General features: G+C 51.3%; 2 protein-coding genes across 8 annotated transcripts in view; both read left to right on the top strand.

The window, feature by feature from the left end:
• The window catches only part of SIK3 (SIK family kinase 3), a 253,728-nt gene extending 242,914 nt beyond the window's left edge, over nt 1-10,814 (top strand). For 4 of the 7 annotated variants that reach the window (XM_082629687.1, XM_082629689.1, XM_082629684.1 and 1 more), the window contains 4 exons: nt 5,744-5,907; nt 6,844-6,976; nt 7,829-7,999; nt 8,698-10,814. In XM_082629687.1, coding sequence (XP_082485813.1) covers nt 5,744-5,907; nt 6,844-6,976; nt 7,829-7,986 — 455 coding nt within the window. In that variant the 3' untranslated portion in view covers nt 7,987-7,999; nt 8,698-10,814. Of the gene's footprint in view, nt 1-5,743; nt 5,908-6,843; nt 6,977-7,783; nt 8,000-8,697 lie in introns of all 7 variants that reach the window. The other 3 variants (XM_082629685.1, XM_082629686.1, XM_082629683.1) reach the window with 1 other exon arrangement.
• A 6,206-nt stretch (nt 10,815-17,020) lies between these two features.
• APOA1 (apolipoprotein A1) lies at nt 17,021-18,782 on the top strand. Its single transcript, XM_082627412.1, has 3 exons — nt 17,021-17,083; nt 17,266-17,419; nt 18,040-18,782. The coding sequence occupies exons 1-3, from the start codon at nt 17,041-17,043 to the stop codon at nt 18,638-18,640; spliced, it is 798 nt and encodes a 265-aa protein (XP_082483538.1). The 5' UTR covers nt 17,021-17,040; the 3' UTR covers nt 18,641-18,782.
• Nucleotides 18,783-19,827: the final 1,045 nt, after the last annotated feature.

Genomic DNA, 19,827 nt, shown 5'->3' with positions numbered 1-19,827 from the left:
GTTTGCAGTTGGTCTGCTCCGGGCTTGGTGCCCTCCAGCCAGTTACTCATTTATTGTTCACAACCACCTTGGGCGTATGTCTTATGATCCCTTTTACAGGAGAAACTAGGCTCCACAATCTCTTCCTGCTTTAACCTGACATGATTCTACTCTTTTAAAAACGTGAGAGCTCACAGTTTTACAATCGCCAAAGAATCATCCCGCCGTTCCTTCTGCCAAGAAAGGGTTGTGATGTGCTCCGCCCACCACCCTGCAGGCACGTGGGTGCAGCTCGTCCTTGTTTATGTCTTTGTTGGGGGGGATGCCTGCTGCTTGCTCTGATGAGACCTCCATCTCTGTGTAGTTACACACGGGCCCCCAAACACTTCATGTGTTACTTCTGTGATAGAGCAAATTCAGCGAAATTTATTGAATGACTAGATCACACAAGACTATTTTAGGTCCAGTGGGGAATGCAGGGATGAAAAGGTGGAGAACCTGCCCTCAGGGAGCTTGTACTGGGGGCTGGGGGTTGGGAGAGACAAGCTCATAAACAGCCTTAAATGAAGCGCTACGTCATGAGTGCTGCAAGAGGGCATCTTTCTAAAATTTCTTAAGGGTAGATTATCAGGGATTGCTGGTGTTCGTCAAGGAAAATTACATGCCATCGTATCAGCGGCCATGCTTACCTATTTCTTTTACGGCCGTATGCCACCAATCAGTGCGGGGCCAGGCACCGCCAGAGCGCTGAGCAGGCAACGTGCCAAAGGTCTGTTTGTAATGTGTAGAAGTTTCAGGGATAGACATGCCCCACGCTGCCTGTAATCTCCCGTCTGCCACTCCAGAAGTAGAAGAAGGGTTTATCTTCCCTCTGTCGTATTACATACACTGGATTTTTTTTTTCTCTGCAAATAAATATGATAGCATAACCGGTTTACACAGTGAGATTACCAGCTTGAACTCACAAAGAAAACTACATCTCTTCTCGGAGCCTACTCAGCTTCAGCAGCATTGGTGGACTTGAGGCCTCACAGAGGAGTCAAGTGATGGCAGACTGGGAGGGTTTACCCCTCAGAACCTTTAGGAGGGATGTGCACACAACATGTCATTTCTCTCATTTTCTCTTAAAACCCAGTAAATGAGTAAGGACGAGTCAACATTGACAGATTCAACAGAGAGTTGTGCAAGCTGCCCCGAGGTTCCCTGGGTAGGTGGGTGCCGTGCCTTGTGTCCGTTTGTGTATTTTTTCCCCTTGCGTGATCAGATGATCATCCTTCCTCCTGTACTGTCTCAGCTTTACTTGGGTAAATACCCGAGAATTCTGCCCCCAGCAGTCCTCTCTCCGCATTATTTATATATCCTGTGGTGAGTTCCTCCAGCTGCTGAATCGGCATAAGGAATGCCAAAGATTTGAGCCTGAATTTCCCGTTCCTTGGCCAGTGGGTTGGTCTGTTTACACACATGCCCCCGTTGCCCCCCCCGCCCCCCCCCCAGCTGCCAGACTGGTCAGAGGGTCTCACCTATAGAGTGTCACAGGGGACTTCTAAACGCAGGATTCAGCATTCTTACTAAAAATAATACTTCTTTTGTGTAGTCCTTTACAGTTTATTAAAGACCCTTACACATGTGTTAGCTCTTGAGCCCCCAAACAACCCTCATTTTTCAGATAGGGAAACTGAGGTTAGGAGAGATTAAATGACTTACTCAAGTTCATACACTGTTTGTGATGGAGTTGGAACCTGACTTCAAGTTTCCCGAATTCCTAGTCCTATTCTTTTCTTTATGGCTCCTTGCCTCCCATTCTACCCCTTCCAAGTATATCTGCCAAGGAAAAGATGCCAGCCCTTCCAGATCTTCGACCTGTGAGTTATATTGAAATTTGAACAGACAGAGCCCTGGTTTGTTACCCAACTCCTATTAATAGGCTTTTGTTGTTGTTGGCTGCGCGCGGGCTTTCTCTTGCTGCGCGCGGGCTTTCTCTAGTTGCGGCGAGCGGGGGCTACTCTTCGTTGTGGTGCGTGGGCTTCTCATTGCAGTGGCTTCTCTTGTTGTGGAGCACGGGCTCTAGGCACGCAGGCTTCAGTAGTTGTGGCACGTGGGCTCAGTAGTTGTGGCTCGCGGGCTGTAGAGCACAGGCTCAGTAGCTGTGGCACACAGGCTCAGTTGCTCCGCGGCATGTGGGATCTTCCCGGACCAGGGCTCGAACCCGTGTCCCTCGCATTGGCAGGCAGATTCTTAACCACTGTGCCACCAGGGAAGTCCTTAATAGGCTTCTTTTTCGTCTAGTTTTTTTGTTTGTTTGATTGATTTTGGTTTGGTTTGGTTTTTTCGGCTGTGCCTCGAGGCTTGTGGGATCTTTGTTCCCCTACCAGGGATTGAACCTGGGCCCTAGCAGTGAGAGCGCCGAGTCTTAACCACTGGACCGCCAGGGAACTCCCTTTCGTCTAGCTTTTAACTTCCATTTGTCGCTCCTAAACCAGAGGCTTCTTTCCTGGAAATTAAAGTTTCAATGACTCACTTGTTCACTTACCTATGGGTAAATTGCCCCCATAATTCTGGAAGTAGGATTCTGTGATAAAATCATTTTCTTGTTTATTTTTGTCAGCCGATTCATTGTGCCCCATCCACTCAGAAGTAACATCTCTGAAATGAGTATGAGTCTTTACTGAGCTCATAACAGAGTACCAGGCTCAAGTAAGCCCTTTACCCACCTGTGGAATAAGTCCTGTTTTACAGGTGAAGAGACTGAGACCCAATGAAGTCAGGTAACTTGCCCAGGATCCCCCACCTCAGGAATCCTGGTGAAGCCAGGATCCAAGCCCAGGTCTTCCTGACACCAGAGCTAGTGCTTCTGAGCTCTAGGCCGGGGAGTCAGAAGGGCTTGTCATGTGATTTGTCAAGCAATAGCTTGCTCTGTCTTGGTGGCACTTTCAGGTGTGTTGGCACCAGACCCAAAGGCTGTGAAGAGAGCAGACTAGGAGGACAGAATCCATGGGACCTTCCCAAAGGCAGGGCCAAAAGGAGGGTAGGTGTTTGGGTTTGGAGAAACCCCATTCTCAGGAATAAAAATAGATTTAAAAAGAGAGGTGAGTTGGGGGAGGGAGATTCAGCATACATATCAGATAAACACAGTGAGGCCTCTGGAAGAGGTGGGAAGGAGCTAAATGTCAAGAACCAGGGCTTATACATGCTGTTAGCCTTGCCATTTCCTCACCTTTGATAATCATCCTTTAAAAATCTTTAAACAGGAGAGCTCTCGTGTTTGTCTTTGGGAGAGCAAGGAGGTGCAGCTCATGAGATTTGCATCCAGCTCTATAGTCCAGAAAAAAGGAGCCCCAAGGAACTGAGTGGATGGTGTTAGCTATCAAAGAAGAAAGTATAGGCATTAGAAAACACTTCGGAAAAGTAAGCAGCAGCTATTCGTGTTCCTTCCTGGCAAAGCAGACTCAAGAGCCAGTCCCTCACTCCACAGAGGCAGCCTTGCACCACTTCCTGCCGGTGGCTTTTGTTTGGCCCTGCGGCCAGCACGTGAGCTATGTCCACTGAGCGGAATCGGGCTGGGTGGGTAGGATGGGTGACCTAATCCCACAGAGCACGTCCTGGCGTAGGCTTTCTTTTATCTTCCTGTCGCTGCTGGCTTTTAGCTTTCAGTAGCAAAAGAGGTGGCTCCTGGCTCTTCCTTTGACCTCTTTGCTCAAAGAACTTTCAAAAGATTCCTCACTTGACTTCATTTTTGGTAGTTTGGAAGCTCCCATCCTTTCACTTTTCTCCAGAGTGTTTTGCGTTACCAGCAACGTGCATGTCACTTTGTTCCCCTCCCTTCCCGTCCTGCCTCAGCCCCTGAACCCAGGCCTCACCCTGATGGTTACGGAGACCATTTGAATATAGAGACCTGAAACCCTTTAACCATCACTCAAGCAGCGGATTTTACTTTCGTTATTCAAATAGATACTGGGATGGTACAGTTAGCATTAGGACTGTATTTCCTATGAAAATTTGTTTAGAAACCTGGTCTCGCTAAGGTACAGCTCATCAGGAGATAAGCCCAATAGTTGCCAGGGAGCTTTAACCCAGAAATACCAACCAAGCAAAGAAAACGTATGTTGAAGTTCTAGGCTCTTAAGGACTGGAGCCAGAAGTGCCACCAGGAGGATCCTATCGACTTAGGTGTGGCCCTGGTATTCTTCTTGACCATCCTTGGTCGAGAAGAAGAAATACTCAGTCTTCATGAATTCCTCTTTCTCTCCAAAATCCAGTCCACAGGGTTGTGCGACTCTGACAGGTGGCTAACCCACATTAAGAGAGTGTTTATTCATGTCAGTTAAAGAGATTATTATTAAACTCTGGGAATAGGACAATGTTCTGGAATAGTGAAGGCTCACAAACACGCATAAAATACAATTCTTGTCCTCAAAGAATTTACAGTTTCATATGAATAATTAAGACAAGGATGCAATTGAAGATGGTGCCAGGAATAACATTAGAGTAGTCAGAGTCCAATAAAGTCTTCTGACATTTAAAGGAAGGAAAGATCTATTTCTGTTTGAAAGGGAAAATTTCATAAAAATTATCACATTTGAGCTGGACCTAGAAGGATGAGTTGATTCGGATTGGCAGGAATGGAAGTAAAAGACTCAAGCATTTCCAGAGAGAGCAAACAGAGCAAATGCATCGAACCGTCCATGGTCCCATTTGACCAGAGCTTAGAATGTAGAGGAGAGTCGTGTGGCGTACTCACCGGAAGAGAGGCTGGCACGATGCTGTGAAAGTGAGGGGTTTGGGCTCCCCTATAGAAAGGTTAGTCTTTGTAGGGCGGTGCTAGAGGGATGGTTAGGAGGCTATTATAGTGATCCAGGCAAGAGGTAACAGGACTTCAGTGGAAGCAGTGAGATGAGTAAGAAAGAGACTGGAGTGACCAGCATTGGAGGGGCACATTCTTCTGACTTAAGATGATGTGGAACCAGGAGTAAGGAATCAATATGAACTCCACAAGCTCATCATACCCAGAAGATTAGGCAAGTAGGCACCAAAACCAGGATGTCTGAAAGAGAGTGTAGGGGAAGCTGATGAGTTTAGAATTGGACATGTTGAGTATTAGCCATCCAGGGAAAGATACCTAGTAAATAGTTAGAATTTTGGATCTGGAGCTTAAAAGGGCATTTCTGTAATTCTTTCTATAGAAGCAGTGTAGTTGAAGTCATGAAAATAGATGATACTGCCAAAGTCAGTGTGGGGAGAGAGAGACGGTCAAGGATAGACATGTACAGAGCGAAGGAACTGGGGGCAGCAGTCAGAGGAGGAGAGGAGGGAGGGGACTGGGTGGTGTACGGAGGGGACGCCAAGGAAGGAGAGAGAGGCGTCCACAGGATGGAGGCCATCCTCCTAGGCTAGAGGTCCTGAAAGCTCCAAGAATGATTCTTCTGTGCATCTAGGTGTGGGGACATAGCACTGTCAAATCAACAGAGAAATGAAGAAAAAAAGAAAAGGTTCAGTGTGACCCAGCCCACCACTGATAAGTGGGATTTTTTTCTCCTAAGGGTATATGATCCCTGCAAGAGAGACCTCGGCTTTGCTGTTAAGACTTAGGGTTGGCAGGCTGGTCCAGGCTCCTCTGAGCATCACCAGCCAGCTGAGGATTAGTGGAGAGTGCACATGTGGTCCTCACCGTTGCCCACTGTCCCTTGCGAGACATTTCTTTGGTGAGAGTTGCCGGTGTTGGGAGGAACTCTAGGTCTGCTGACCCTATTTTGCTCCGTCCCCTCAGAGTCTGTCCTGGGGAACTGCATGGATAGAAGTTCTCCAGGACAAGCAATGGAGCTGCCAGATCACAATGGACTTGGGTACCCAGCACACCCCTCCGTCAGTGAACACCACAGGCCCCGGACCCTCCAGAGACACCACACGATCCAGAACAGTGACGACGCTTATGTATGTTGGCCCCCTCCTGCTTTTCGGAAGTGGGATCCTTGAAAACAGAACTTAGGAACGTGGGGTAGCATCTACTCTCGTTCTCCTCAGCCAGAGTCCAGCGCCTCCGGGCACTAAGGGAGCATTTCTTTGCATCACCATAACAAGCAATCCTAAACTCCAGGAGAATCTCCGTAGAATCTGAACTCCACATTTGAGACTGAGGAATCAAGCACGGTTGCCATCTGTTTCCTCTAGTCTTAGTTTTTGAGCTTCTCCCAAGACAGTCTAAACTCAGGCCCCAGCAAATGAGCCTTCAGGCTCTTGGTTAGTTCTCTGGCAGCTACATTGAATTTATTCAGAGAAGGAAGCTAATCCACTCGGCAAAGCTTCGTTTCCTTAGGGCAGACTGGTAGGCAGCCCTGTCTAATACAGCAGCAACCAACCACGTGGCTTTTCAATTTCAAATGTAATTAAAACAAAACAAAATTTAAAAGTGAGCTCTTCAGTCACACGAGTCACACTTCAGGGCTCAGTAGCCCTTGTGGCTGCTGGCTTCCTGCGGGGCAGGTGCAGAGCATTCCCGTCCTCGCAGAGACTGTTGCTGGCAGTGTTGTCCTAGGACAGCCTCCTCATGGCGATGAGATAGGTCAGAAACCTGGCACTGGAAGGCTATGGAGATGTCAAGGGCATCTGACCACCAGCTGAGATTCACCGTGCCCCTCCCTTCCCACCCCACCCCCACCCCCAGCCTCAGCTTCCCGCACGGTCACCATGGCGGCATCCCCCTTTAGATGGCCCTGCAGAGGAAGTGGGTCTGGGTGGCAGTGCTTGGGGACTGGTGCTTGAGGCAGGCCGTTGCCTGGGCTCTTTTGGAGGGCACAGCTGTCTGTAAGGGTCCCTGAGGGTGGCGCGTTTTCTGATATCCTTACCTCTTTTCCTAATCGTTTCCTGCAGGTGCAGCTGGATAACTTGCCTGGCATGAGTCTCGTGGCTGGGAAAGCACTTAGTTCTGCCCGGATGTCAGATGCGGTTCTCAGTCAGTCCTCGCTCATGGGGAGCCAGCAGTTCCAGGATGGGGAGAATGAGGGTGAGGGGTGTTATGCGTGGGGCACCCCGGAGAAGCTCCTGGAGGGGCCCCCCTTTCATCTTCACCAGTGACTACTCCCCTCTTGTACAAACAGCCCATGGGGAGCCACAGCATCCCCAAGGGGTTCTGTCTGGATACAACCTTTGCCCAGTCCTCTTGCACCGAGTGTGAGTGCGTGAAGGAGCACGCCTCCTGGCTGAGGGCAGGGGCATCACACTTCTGTCTGCAGCGCTTTGTTAAGATGCTCCTTCAGTAACTCTTTTCCTGGTTCCGATTAGAGGGCACCGTGTCCTCATGTCTGTCTCCCTTTAGAACCAGTAGAGGGAGGGTATCGTAGTTGACATAAAGCCCAGGCTCGGGAGTGGACAGGTCTGCAGTAAATTCTGACTGCCCTTTACCGGCTCCACAGGTTAAGGCGCTTAACCTTTCTGAGCCCCAGGGTCTTCCTCTGTAAGGGGACAGACGCACCAGAGCCCCTGTCCTAGATTGTGCTGTGAGCATTAACTAGCTTAGGGAGTTTAAAGCGCTTAGGCCAGTGTCCTGAGTACAGAGCGTGCCCAGGAGTCCGTGTCTGCCAGCCGCGAGGGTGTCCTCCACACCACAGGAGCTGACGGTGCTCGACGGTGGGAGACTGACTGTAAAGGAAGAGGGAAAAACGGACACTGGGGACAACAGGAAGGAGCCTGGCCCCAGCCACGGTCACTAGCCAGACCGAGGGCCTGCTCTGAGCTAGAGTTCCGGGCTGGGAGTCAGGCTACGGAAGGTTCAGACTTCTCTTCCACCTCTGTCCACCTCTTGCCCACCTAGCACCCCGCTGCCTGCACATCTCCCGTGTTGCTTCTGGTCTTGCAGAATGTGGGGAGAGTCTTGGAGGTCCTGAGCACCCAGACCTGACTGATGGCAGCCAGCATTTAAACGCCTCTTGCTACCCGTCCACGTGTATTACAGACATACTGCTCAGCTACAAGCACCCCGAGGTCTCCTTCAGCATGGAACAGGCAGGCGTGTAGCAAAAGACGGAGAGTGAGTATCACCCTGGCCGGGGCCAAACCAGCCCTTTGGCCCAGTAAGTACCAGCCCCTGATCCCATCAGGAGATTCCTTCCATGTGAACTTGAGCCAGTGAACTTGACAAGGCCACTCTTCCCATCAAGGTCTTATCTTCCTGTTCCTTCATTAAGCACTGTGCTAGTTGTTTGGAGGGTGGGTGCTGGCCATAGTCCCTTGGTGGAATTATGGGGGATAAGATGTGTTACCGGTGCCATAGCCTCCACAGAGTAAGTGAACTTAGGGCTTCAGAGGACAGACGGGACCTCTGGCCAGGGTAATGGGAAAGGAGGTGACCCTTGAACTCAGTCCTGAAGGATGAAATTCAGCAAGAAAACATGGCCAGCCAGATTTTGTTAAGGCTGTGCTGCAAGTGGCAAAATATTCCAGAAATGTGTGGTCAGAGGCCAGTGGTAGAAAATGGGTACATAGTCCAGTCTGGCTGGAGTAACGCGTAAACGCACACAGCAGGTAGTATCAGTTCTGTCTTTGAAAATTCATTGACAGAAAAGACTTGATGAAAGTTAAGCCATCTGGCAAATCCATACTAGGCAGAACTCTTTAAATATCTGAGGTAAAGGGCACCTATGTTTTTTTTCTTTTTTAAGTTTTCAGTGGAATATATGAGTCTCTCTCTTTTGAAACTAATTCTCCGTGTCTGCTGCTCTGTTGCAGGTTTATGTACCGCGCGGGAATGAAAAGGTTGACTTTAAACCAACAGTATCTAGCAGCATTGCGCCAAGTTGCCATTGTGTTTCCCTCCACCCAGAATGTCGGCTCCTTTCCTCACATTTGGTTCATCAGCGTGCCGTTCTTTTGGGTTCTGAGGGGGGTTTTGTCACGTTCGCCTGTATGACCAAGTCACCAAGGAAATAAACAGGAAATCCATGTTCGCCACCTTTCGTGAAAGTGTATTTGGTGTATTTGAGTTGGTGGTTTTGTTTGGTTTTGGTTTGGATTATTTTTGATTGTTTTTTTTTTAAGTATGTTTTCTTTTGGAGGTGATTTTCTTTCTTTTTTTCTTTCTTCCTTTCCTTTTTTTGAGACAGAAGAGCAAAGCAGTTAGTGTACGGTGGCCAGGGGCGCAGAGCCGCTCCCCTCCCTGGCCTCCGTCCACAGAGCGCCCTCCAGTCCCTGCACTGCTCTTCCGCAGGAGCAGAGGCTAGAGGGTAACGTCCTCTGGAATCCTAGCAGCTGGAGAAAGAGACAGAGGAAGGGATGACAGCCTTTGGCCCTTGGAGAGCAAAAAGAGAAACCCCAAGCCTGGAACCTGGAGAGGTCTTTGCTGCTGGGATCCACTGAAAAACATGTCTGGCCCAGCCAAGGTCATATGAGAATGTTAGCACGGAGGCTGCGAGTGGCCTGGCGTTGATGGGTTGCCAGTTAGAACATCTGTTTGGTGTGTAACTCGGCTCCCCTCTCACAACCTGGAAAGTTGGTTGCCTTTATCATCCTGCTGGTTCTACCCATGGACTGAACACCCGACAGTGGTACACTATGCTTTTGTGTCACCTTTTATTCTCATTTTATATTGCGCTATATCAAGGATTGTTGCTCCATATATACATACATATATATATATATATGTATATATGGGTGTATACGTATACATCCATCTATACATATATATAATGCTTTTCCTTTTCAGCCTCTTCGTCACAGGCAAGAAGAACAGGAGGTTGTCTTGGGTCCTGCCTCTCTCCTAACTTCTCCTTCTCCCTGGGCATCCTCAGCCCCTATTTTAATTCTTTATCATGTAGGAATTGTTTTTGGTAAATGTTGATATTATTGTTATTATTATTGTTATTATTATTATTAATAAATAAAAACAAAAGGAATTTTTGTTTAAAAGAGAAATGTTTAACCAGATTCTGTTCTATTTGAATTGTGACTTGCACCTTTTGTTCAAAGTATTTTATTTAGACCTTGTAATTGTGAACAGTTCTCACTCGTGCCAGTGACAGATGCAGTGGTCTCCTTTCCCCCAGCTGAAGCAGTGCATATGCAATAGCTATCATTTGTGTGATTATCTTTCTTTTTCTTCACTGTTAGAAACCAAAGTCTTCTCTGCTGGCTGGGGGCTGACAGAGGATCTGGGTTATCTCCTTCCGATCTTCAAAACAAGGAAGAGGTGTTAAATATTCTGACTCTTGATCCATTTTGCTGGGAAAGCAGAGTAAAAGGTCCCCCGGCCTCTCCTCCTCTTTCACCCTGAATTTGCACAGAAGAAAGCGGGTTCCCAGCATGGCCGCCCTGGTGTTGCTGACGGGATCCGCACGCAGCTTGTCCTTCTCACTGATGTTGGCAGCTCAGCTCCGGGACCCAGTATCCCTCGAGTGGGTTTCTGCAGTGCAAGAGCCTTTTCTTGGGACCTCTCCGTGTCTCCTTGGTCCCCAGATCCCCTCCACTTGGTGGGGCCACCAGCTGCTCACCTTCTGGAAGCAACCGAGATAGCCCAGACAGCCACTGTTGACTTCTCCAGGCTTGTTGCAGTTCCCATGCTGGCCTCCCACCACGTGCTCAGCCTGTTCCGTTCACGGTGCTGATGGACCGAGCAGACTGCCGCCCCCCTGCGACCACCCAGACGAAAGCCAGTGAGCCTATTAACCGTGCCATCTTGCGAACTACACTTTTAAAAAATCATTGCTTTGTATTGTAGTGACCAATATGCGCAGTATATGTTGAATGTATATGAACATACTCGCCTATTTCTGTTCTTTGAAAATGTCAGAGTATTTTTTTCTTTCTCATTTATGTTGAACTAAAAAAGGATTAAAAATCTCCAGACCCAAGTTGCAGTAAGACCTTTAGTCGTTTCTTGGTGGGCACTTACAACTTAGTAACTTGGTTGGACAGTAGGGGATTGTGCAAATAAACACCTGATTATGATCTTACGTTGATATGTTTCTTGCCTTGTGGTTTGGAGTCCAGTTGGGAGAAACGCTCAGGCTGGAAGCTGGAATGCTGGAGGCTGAGGGCGTGTAGCGTGGGGCTTTGAGCAGTGCTTTATCCTTGGACTCTGGCCCCTCCAAAGGGAATGTTAAGAGTTTGCTGAGTCAAGTGGAAAACATTCCTTGAGAGCGTACTTTCGAAGGAGTAAAAGGAGGACCTCAAAGGGTTGGCACAGGCTGGGGCCGTTATGGGGTGACCTCAGTCAGCCCAGTGATACGATCAACTATAAGTGTTAGGATGGAAGGGGACTTCTGCTGTAGTTTCCCCCCTTTTTCCATGGCTGGACTCCAGAGGGCAGGGTAGAATTTCTAGCAGGGTCCCAGCCACGGCTGACAGATAGCTGATGGAAGGCCCTTCTATGAAGAAAGATTACAAAAGCTGGAAATACTGAGTTGATAGGAAGAAGAGGGAGAGGAGGGAGTCCATGGTGGACTAGAAAGTTGCTGTGGGACTGTTTAGAACAGAAAAAAGCCTTCTCAAGAAGGGCCTTCTAGGGCTTCCCTGGTGGCGCAGTGGTTGAGAGTCCGCCTGCCGACGCAGGGGACGCGGGTTCGTGCCCCGGTCCGGGAAGATCCCACATGCCGCGGAGCGGCTGGGCCCGTGAGCCATGGCCGCTGAGCCTGCGTGTCCGGAGCCTGTGCTCCGCAACGGGAGAGGCCACAACAGTGAGGCCCGCGTACCGGAAAAAAAAAAAGATGCCTTCCAAAGATTTGTAAGAACCTTTTACGGGAGGTGCCACACCCTGCTGTATGCAGCCTGGATGCCTTTGAGATGAGCTCAGGGCCCTCAGGGCCCTGCCTCCTGGATACAGGCCCTGAGGGGTCTGAGCTCTAGAAGATGGAAGCCCTGCTGACAGATCCTTACTTACCTCTCTGACTTTGTGGGAGCCCCCAGCCCGTTCCACCGGCACAGATCAAGAATTCGGAAGACGCGTGCCTGCCAAGGAGCCAGACGTCTGCTCCTGTGGCCTCATCGCCCAGGCGGGAGGACAGGAGAGAATCTTGGTTGGTTACAGTGCCCTGCCCTGGGTCTAAATTGGGATCTATCACCAGGAGCTGCAACGAAATTGCCAGATAGCGAATGGGGTGATGGGGTCTCCTCCCCTGATTAATCCAAACCTTCCTAACTTCAAGCCTCCCCTCCCGACCTGCACCATGTGTTTTCCCAGTCAATGTTCTGAGCAGGGCCCGTGATACAGGGCCAAACGCTCCAGATTCCTGTGTCCCCTCTCCAGGCCCCCTCCTTCAGGTGACCCTCTGCCTCCCTGGTGACCCTTCCTTTGGTTCCTTGAGCAAATATTTGCCGAGTGTCTGTTATGTGCCAGGCCTCGCAGGGGACAGAGTCCTCCCAATGCAGACTGACCAGTACAACGTTGAGACATCAATTGTGAAATGAGTGGCCAGTCATTCTGAGCAAAATCCACTCCTGTAGCCAGCCAGCCACACTCCCACACCTGTCAGGGGACCCACTTCAGACACGGTCACTCTGGAGACTCCCCAGATCGGGGAAGAGGGTGGTAGGACTGCGGGCCTGCATCGGTAGGCCCTGCACCCACCAAACAGCTAGTCCAATCCGGGCACTTGGCGCCTCTGACAGTGACTGGCTGGACCCCAAGTCTGGTTCTGAGATGCGCTCTGTTTGCTATTGGTGGTGGTTTTCCCATAGGTCTCTGTCCAGAAAGACTCGCTTCTCCAAAATATTAGTAACGAGGGGTTTGGGCTGGCTTAAGCCAAATATCTTACAAAGAGATGGAGTAGACACACTAATGAATAAGTATATTTAAAAAGGAAGCTTCTGGCTCGATAAGATGCTATCAAACAAGGGCTCTGGGAGTCGGGGGTCCGGCTGCTGTTGGCTGACAGGCAGCCATCAAAGAGCCAGAAGCCAGGCCCCCTGATTCCCTTCCTGCCAGCACCGAACACTTAACGGCTGAAGGACGCAGGGCGGCTCTTAGCAGCTCTCAGCTGCAGCCTTCTCACAGACACCACAAGGAGAATATCTGGCCTGCTGGCCTTAAAGGGACAAACTGAGTTCATCGTGAAACTGCTTTGGCCACTAAAGAACTGTGCAGATGTCAAACACTAGGTTTGCTCTCATCATTTCAGTAGTGAACCAAAGAGCAGGGCAAAACAGTGCCCAACTGGTAAGCTTCTGAGGCCCCCCCCGTATGCTGGCTAGGAGGATCTCTACCGCCCCCCTCCCCAAGAGGAAGGAGCCTCGTCCTGAGACACCCCTGAGCTGCCCCAGCTGGGGACCGGCCTCCCTCCGATTCTAGACAACAGGCAGGGAGCTGGCCAAGTGGCAGCCTCCCTCTCCGCTGAGCCCACAGAGCCTTGGCGGTGGGTCAGTCTCTCATCTCAGCATCTGCACGTCAAGGCCACGCAGAGAAAATGTGATTCCTCGCCGTCCCCCACTTCTGCCACCAGAAACGGAGGTCATAGCTCTGGTCTGACAGTGCAAGTGTGCCCAGTGGGAGCAGGGGGGCAGAATGGCAGAAATTGGGACTCTGGGCCACAGAATAGTTACTGTTTACTAAGTGCCAGGTCCCTTTCAGTTTTGCCGTGCATGTTCACATTTAGTGCTTAACACGACATAAATTTATTATCTGACATAAATTTATTATCTACAGGTCTGGAGGTCAAAAGTCCAAAATAGGTCACACTAGTCTTAAAGCATGAAGTCAGCAGAGCTGTATTCTTCCTGGAGGCTCTAGGGAAACTCTGCTTCTTTGGCTCTTCCAGCTTCTAGAGGCTGCCTGCATTCTTTGGCTCATGGCCCCCTTCCAGCAACCACATCACTCCAACCTCTGCTTCTGCCCTCCCACCTTCTTCTCCAACTCTCCCTCTCCTGCCTCCCTCTTGTGTATTTAAGGACCCTTGTGATGGCATGGGCCCACCCGGATAACCCAGGATAGCTGCCCCACCTCAAGGTCCTTATAATCACGTCTGCAAAGTCCCTTTTGCCATGTAAGGGAACAATCACAGGTTCCAGAGAGTAGGACATGGACATGTTTGGGGGAGGAGCTTATCCTGCCTGCCCTGCGTGCTACCCCTAGGATAACTCTAGGCGATGCATGTTCTGTCATTATCTTCACTTAACAGATAAGAGACTGAGGTGAGGTGGAAGGAAGGTCTGGACTAGCCCAGGTCATACAGCTAACAAGTGACAGAGCTGGGATTGAAACCTAAGGTGGTCCAGCTCCAAAGCTTTCCCCTCTGAGGAGAAAGGCACGAGGCTGGCTAGAGTGGGAGAGGCCTGGAGCCCCGCCACTCCGGGATCTGGCAGACGGCAGTCCCGGCTGGGTTTTAGAACATCAGGGAGTTTCCTGGGGAGGTGGTACAGAGCACGTTTCTGCCCTGGGTCCTCAGTCCAGAGACCTAGGTTCTAAGTCCAGCCCTGCCTCTAACTCCCTGGGACACCAGGGACACTGGGCAAATTCCTCCACTCTTCAGTTTCCTCATCTGAAGATGGTGGGTGGGGAGAGGCTGATCTCAAAATTCCTCTCGGCCTGCACGTTCACAGGTTCTATGACCGGGGCCCTGTAGGTGACTTGGTGTTGAGGGTTCGCACACCTTCCAGGAGAAACCTTACAAAATGGCTCTGCAAACACCAACAAGCACACAGTACTGATTTACATGATTTCCCTGGGTTCGTCCTCCAACCACCCCCATTCTCATCTTCATTTTACTGATAGGAAACCAAGGCTCAGGGAGATTACATAACTGGCTCACGATCCTCCTCCAGGACTTTGCACACTGAAGGCAAAGATGAAATAAGAACCTAGGCTCCTGCCACTAGCAGTCCAGAGGTCTTTCCCTGACACCAGCCATCCCTAAGGGCTGGTGTCCATTCTCACCTGTGTGGGATCCAAGATCAATATGAACAATGCTGGGACTTCCCTGGTGGTGCAGTGGTTAAGAATCCACCTGCCAACCTAAGTGTCCACGGACAGATGAATGGATAAGGAAGATGTGGCACATATATACAATGGAATATTACTCAGCCATAAAAAGAAACGAAATTGAGTTATTTGTAGTGATGTGGATGGATCTAGAATCCGTCCTACAGAGTGAAGTATGTCAGAAAGAGAAAAACAAATACCATATGCTGACACATATATATGGAATCTAAAAAAAAGAAAATGGTTCTGAAGAACCTAGGGTTAGGACAGGAATAAAGACACAGACATAGAGAATGGACTTGAGGACACAGGGAGGGGGAAGGGTAAGCTGGGACAAAGTGAGAGAGTGGCATGGACATATATACGCTACCAAATGTAAAACAGACAGCTAGTGGGAAGCAGCCACATAGCACAGGGAGATCACCTCGGTGCTTTGTGTCCACCTAGAGGCGTGGGATAGGGAAGGTGGGAGGGAGACGCTAGAGGGAAGGGATATGGGAATATATGTATACGTATAGCTGACTCACTTTGTTATACAGCAGAAACTAACACACCATTGTAAAGCAATTATACTCCAATAAAGATGTGAAAAAGAAAAGAAAAGAAAAGAAATTAAATTAAATTAAAAGAAAAAAAAAAGAATCCACCTGCCAATGCAGAGGACATGGGTTTGAGCACTGGTCTGGGAAGATCCCACATGCTGCAGAGCAACTAAGTCCATGTGCCACAACTACTGAGCCTGCGCTCTAGAGCCCGCAAGCCACAACTACTGAGCCCGCGCACCACAACTACTGAAGCCCGTGCACCTAGAGCCCCTGCTCCACAACAAGAGAAGCCACCGCAATGAGAAGCCCACACCCCACAACGAAGAGTAGCCCCGCTGGCCGCAACTAGAGAAAGCCCCGTGCGCAGTAACGAAGACCCAATGCAGCCAAAAATTATTTAATTAATTAATTAAAAATAGTAACAATGCAAAGATCTATGTACCCCATTTAAGCAACTGTCCTTTATTCTGAGGTTATGCTCTTTTGGGGTTTTTTTTTTTTTTTGAATTTCTGAATTTTATTTTATTTATTTTTTTATACAGCAGGTTCTTATTAGTTACCCATTTTATACATATTAGTATATATATGTCAATCCCAATCTCCCAGGTCATCCCACCAGATGGTAAGGTTAGGGCCAGGTGGGGCTCAGCGGTGGGTAAGATTTTTAACATGACAAAATGAAAAGTTGACAGCTCTGTGTTGGTCTTTAGAATTTGTTTGGAAATGTTAGAGGTCTCTGACATCTCAGAGTCTGGAAGCCACTAAGCACTGTCCTGTCTCTCTCCCCAGGCAGCATCCTAGCACAGGGCTCCCTTTGCTTTTGGATCTGGGAGGTCTGCAAGGGCCTGGAGAGGGGCGACCACGAGGAGATGCGACGGCACTGGTGGAAGCACCACCGTCTGCTGCCTCTGTGAGGTGGGGGCAGGGTGGAGGTGAGAGCATCTCCCTGGAATGCGAGGGGACAGCGGGGGAGGACACCGCCTGAGTGGAGGAGTCCCAGCCATCGCTGGCAGCTCGTGTGTTTTTCTTCCTTCCTCCCATTGCCTGCTGCACTGGCACAATGCACAATGGCCGGCACACAGCCCCGACCGAGGAGAAGGGCCGGGTGCAGCCGACCCAGACTCTGGGGACCCGCAAGGCTGCACCCACTCCCTCCCACCCCTGCCTGAACCCTTGATCCCTGGCCCGGCAGCCCTCACAGTTTCCTGTTTGCCTGCTCTATTTGCCCGGCCCCAGGGACAGAGCTGATCCTTGAACTCTGAGTTCCACATCGCCAGGACCAGTGAGCGGCGGCAAGGCCTGGGCTGGCCTTATCAGCCTCCCAGCCCATCCCCTGCCTGGTCACATAAATAGGCTGGGGGAGAGCCGGCTATTCAGAGACTGCTGGCCATTGAGGTAAGTGCTGCAACCTGCTTCCCCCAGCTCTAGGCACTGGAGGCTCAGGCTTTGGGATCCTGGTTCCAGCCTCTGCCCCATGCTGGGGCTCTGGACACCTGGCCCTCTCCTACCCTGTGCCCCGCCTCCTCCTCCCGGGCTACAGTGAGATGGGGTGCGTGGGCTCCTTCAAGCCCCACTCAGCCGGGCCCATCTTCTCCTCCAGGTCATCCACGTCCCTTCAGGATGAAAGCGGTGGTGCTGACCTTCGCTGTGCTCTTCCTCACCGGTAGGTGCCCCCAACCTAGGGAGCTGACCGTCAGGGGGCGACTTCTCTCTGAACCGCTGTGGTCCACCCTCCTGGGCACGGGGAGCAGAACTTCTCCCTCACCCCCTTCTCCCCTACATAGCATTTCAGCTCAGATCCCGGCCCAGAGCTGGCCTGATCTGGGTCTCCCCTCCCACCTCCAGGGAGCCAGGCTCGGCATTTCTGGCAGCAAGATGACCCCCAGTCATCCTGGGATCGGGTGAAGGATTTTGCCACCGTGTACGTGGATGCAGTCAAAGACAGTGGCAGAGACTATGTGGCCCAATTTGAAGCCTCCGCTGTGGGAAAACAGCTCAAGTAAGGACCCTGCCTGGGGGCCTGGGGCAGGGGTAGGGGGTGCCGGTGCTGGGGTTGGAGAGGCCTGTGGGAAGAAGCAGCCAGACTGGCCGAATCCCCACCTGCTATTTGATGGGCTCCATAGAAGACCTGGATGGAAGACAGAAGTGGGATCCCCACGCAGGGTCACAGCCCCCTAGCAGGGGGCAGACCAGTGCTGCCGGGTCAGTAGTCACGGCACCGCGCTCCGCCTGCAGGTGCAACAAGCCCCTTCCTGTTCTTAACTCCCTCCTTGGCTCCGGCCAGCAACAGGATGGCTGTCTTCAGAGAGGAGAATGGGCTGGAAGGGTGGAGGTCCTTAAAAGACCCGGCTTTGGGGACAGACAGGACTGGGTACCAAAACCAGCTGTGTCTCTTTCTAGCTTCTCTGTCCATCTGGTCAGTGGGATGCAGTGGGAGTGGGGGGGTGAGATAATGGATGGGAGAAGCCAGGCTGAGGGTCTGCCCCCAGCTACCGCACCTTCAGGGACAGGTATGTCCAGGTGTCACCCCAGGTAAGAGGGGGCGCTGGGCTGCAGCTCCAGGGGGCACCGGGGTGCCTGGGAGGCCTGCCCTGAGCCTTCCTCTCTCTCCCCCCTCAGCCTGAAACTCCTGGACAACTGGGACACCCTGACCAGCACGTTTGCCAAAGTGCGCGAACAGCTGGGTCCGGTGACCCAGGAGTTCTGGGACAACCTGGAAAAGGAGACAGAGTCGCTGAGGCAGGAGATGAAAAAGGACCTGGAGGAGGTGAAGCAGAAGGTGCAGCCCTACCTGGACGAATTCCAGAAGAAGTGGCAGGAGGAGCTGCAGATCTACCGCCAGAAGGTGGCGCCGCTGGGCGAGGAGTTGCGCGAGGGCGCGCGCCAGAAGGTGCAGGAGCTGCAGGACAAGCTGACCCCGCTGGCCGAGGAGATGCGCGACCGCGCTCGCGCCCACGTGGAGACCCTGCGGCAGCAGCTGGCGCCCTACAGCGAAGACCTGCGCCAGCGCATGGCCGCCCGCTTCGAGGCGCTCAAGGAGAGCGGCGGCAGCCTGGCCGAGTACCACGCCAAGGCCAGCGAGCAGCTGAGAGCGCTGGGCGAGAAGGCCAAGCCCGCGCTGGAGGACCTCCGCCAGGGCCTGATGCCCGTGCTGGAGAGCCTCAAGGTCAGCATCCTGGCCGCCATCGACGAGGCCTCCAAGAAGCTGAATGCCCAATGAGATGCTTTGGGCTCCCCTCGCCAGCAGTTCTGTTTCTTAGAATAAACATTTTCGGAGCGGGAAGGGTGTGATGGGTTGTATGTGTTTTTGAAGCTTCGATGACGACTTTTAAACAATAAAGAGTTCTCCAAAAGCCAAGAAATTCTCTTTGGGGAGAATGAGGTTGGGGGTGGGGTGGGGGGAGTGACACTGGAGGGGACTCCAGGGGGGCGTGGCCAGAGGGCAGGGACACCTGTTGATTTCCCACTGGAGTCATCAGCTCTGAAGTGGGGCCTCTCAGGGTCTTAATGCTGGAGGACCTGCTTGGTTGGGGGGCTCAAGAGTGGGGACAGAAAGGAAATAATAGAGGACCAGGCAAAGCGACAGGTAATCCAACACAAGTGCCCTGAAAGGGCCTCAAGCAAGAAGTAGTGGCTTTGCTGGGAGAAGTGGGTTCCCTGTCCCCAGCGTTTCCCGTGGGCAGAGGACAGGAGCCTCCCCCAGCCCTCCTACTCTAGGGCAGGTGAGGCCGACGGACCGCAACGAGCCACTGGAACTTGAAGGCTTTGGGCAGGTTCAAATGAAGGGCTTGGCACTTGCTCCTCCATCCTTTATTAATGCCAAAAATACTTTAACAAACACATCCCTTTTCCTTTTTCACAAGGGCCTCGTGCCATTCCTCACACTCCCACCCTGCCCGGAAACAGCCGCTGTTTCCTCGGGCTCAGCTGTGCCAGCCCCATCCTTGGGGCTCCAGCCCTGCCAGCCCCTCTTCTTCTGGCCTGAGTCAGAAAAATAATCACCACCTCTTGCAGGTAACTAGCACATTTTAATCTCCAAAGTGTTTTCATATCCATCATCTTACTGCATCCTTCCCCAGATCCTGGGTAGACTGCCATGAAATCGATGGTATGGCTACGGAAGCTGGAGCTTGGAGATGTGAAGTCACTTCCGGGGTTGAAGGGCGGGGCGGTCTAGATTGCCCCTTTTAGACCTACGTGCTCCTGAGCATCCATGATTATTAAAAAGAAAAAAATAAGTTTGTGGCCAGGCATTCAAGTTCATATGGACCTGAGTGTTTACAGCCGGCCCCTCTTCACACTCCGGTATGCACACCCCCATGTGCATGCTTGTGGCTTCACAGACCTGCAAAGATCTGGGCAGTGCATTCGCGGAGCCTCCCCTTCCCTCTCCCCTCAGGGCCTTTT

The sequence above is a fragment of the Mesoplodon mirus genome (genome assembly GCF_964341445.2).
Source record: "Mesoplodon mirus genome assembly, chromosome: 7".
NCBI lineage: Eukaryota > Metazoa > Chordata > Mammalia > Artiodactyla > Ziphiidae > Mesoplodon > Mesoplodon mirus.
The sequence above is the reverse complement of the archived record's forward strand: the minus strand, read 5'-3'. Positions and strand labels throughout refer to the sequence as shown.

Coding starts and splice junctions, on each gene's coding strand:
- APOA1 (XM_082627412.1), top strand. CDS start 17,041: ATGAAAGCGGTGGTGCTGACCTTCGCTGTGCTCTTCCTCACCG. Junction 17,084..17,265: donor CGCTGTGCTCTTCCTCACCG/GTAGGTGCCCCC, acceptor TCCCACCTCCAG/GGAGCCAGGCTCGGCATTTC. Junction 17,420..18,039: donor GCTGTGGGAAAACAGCTCAA/GTAAGGACCCTG, acceptor CTCCCCCCTCAG/CCTGAAACTCCTGGACAACT.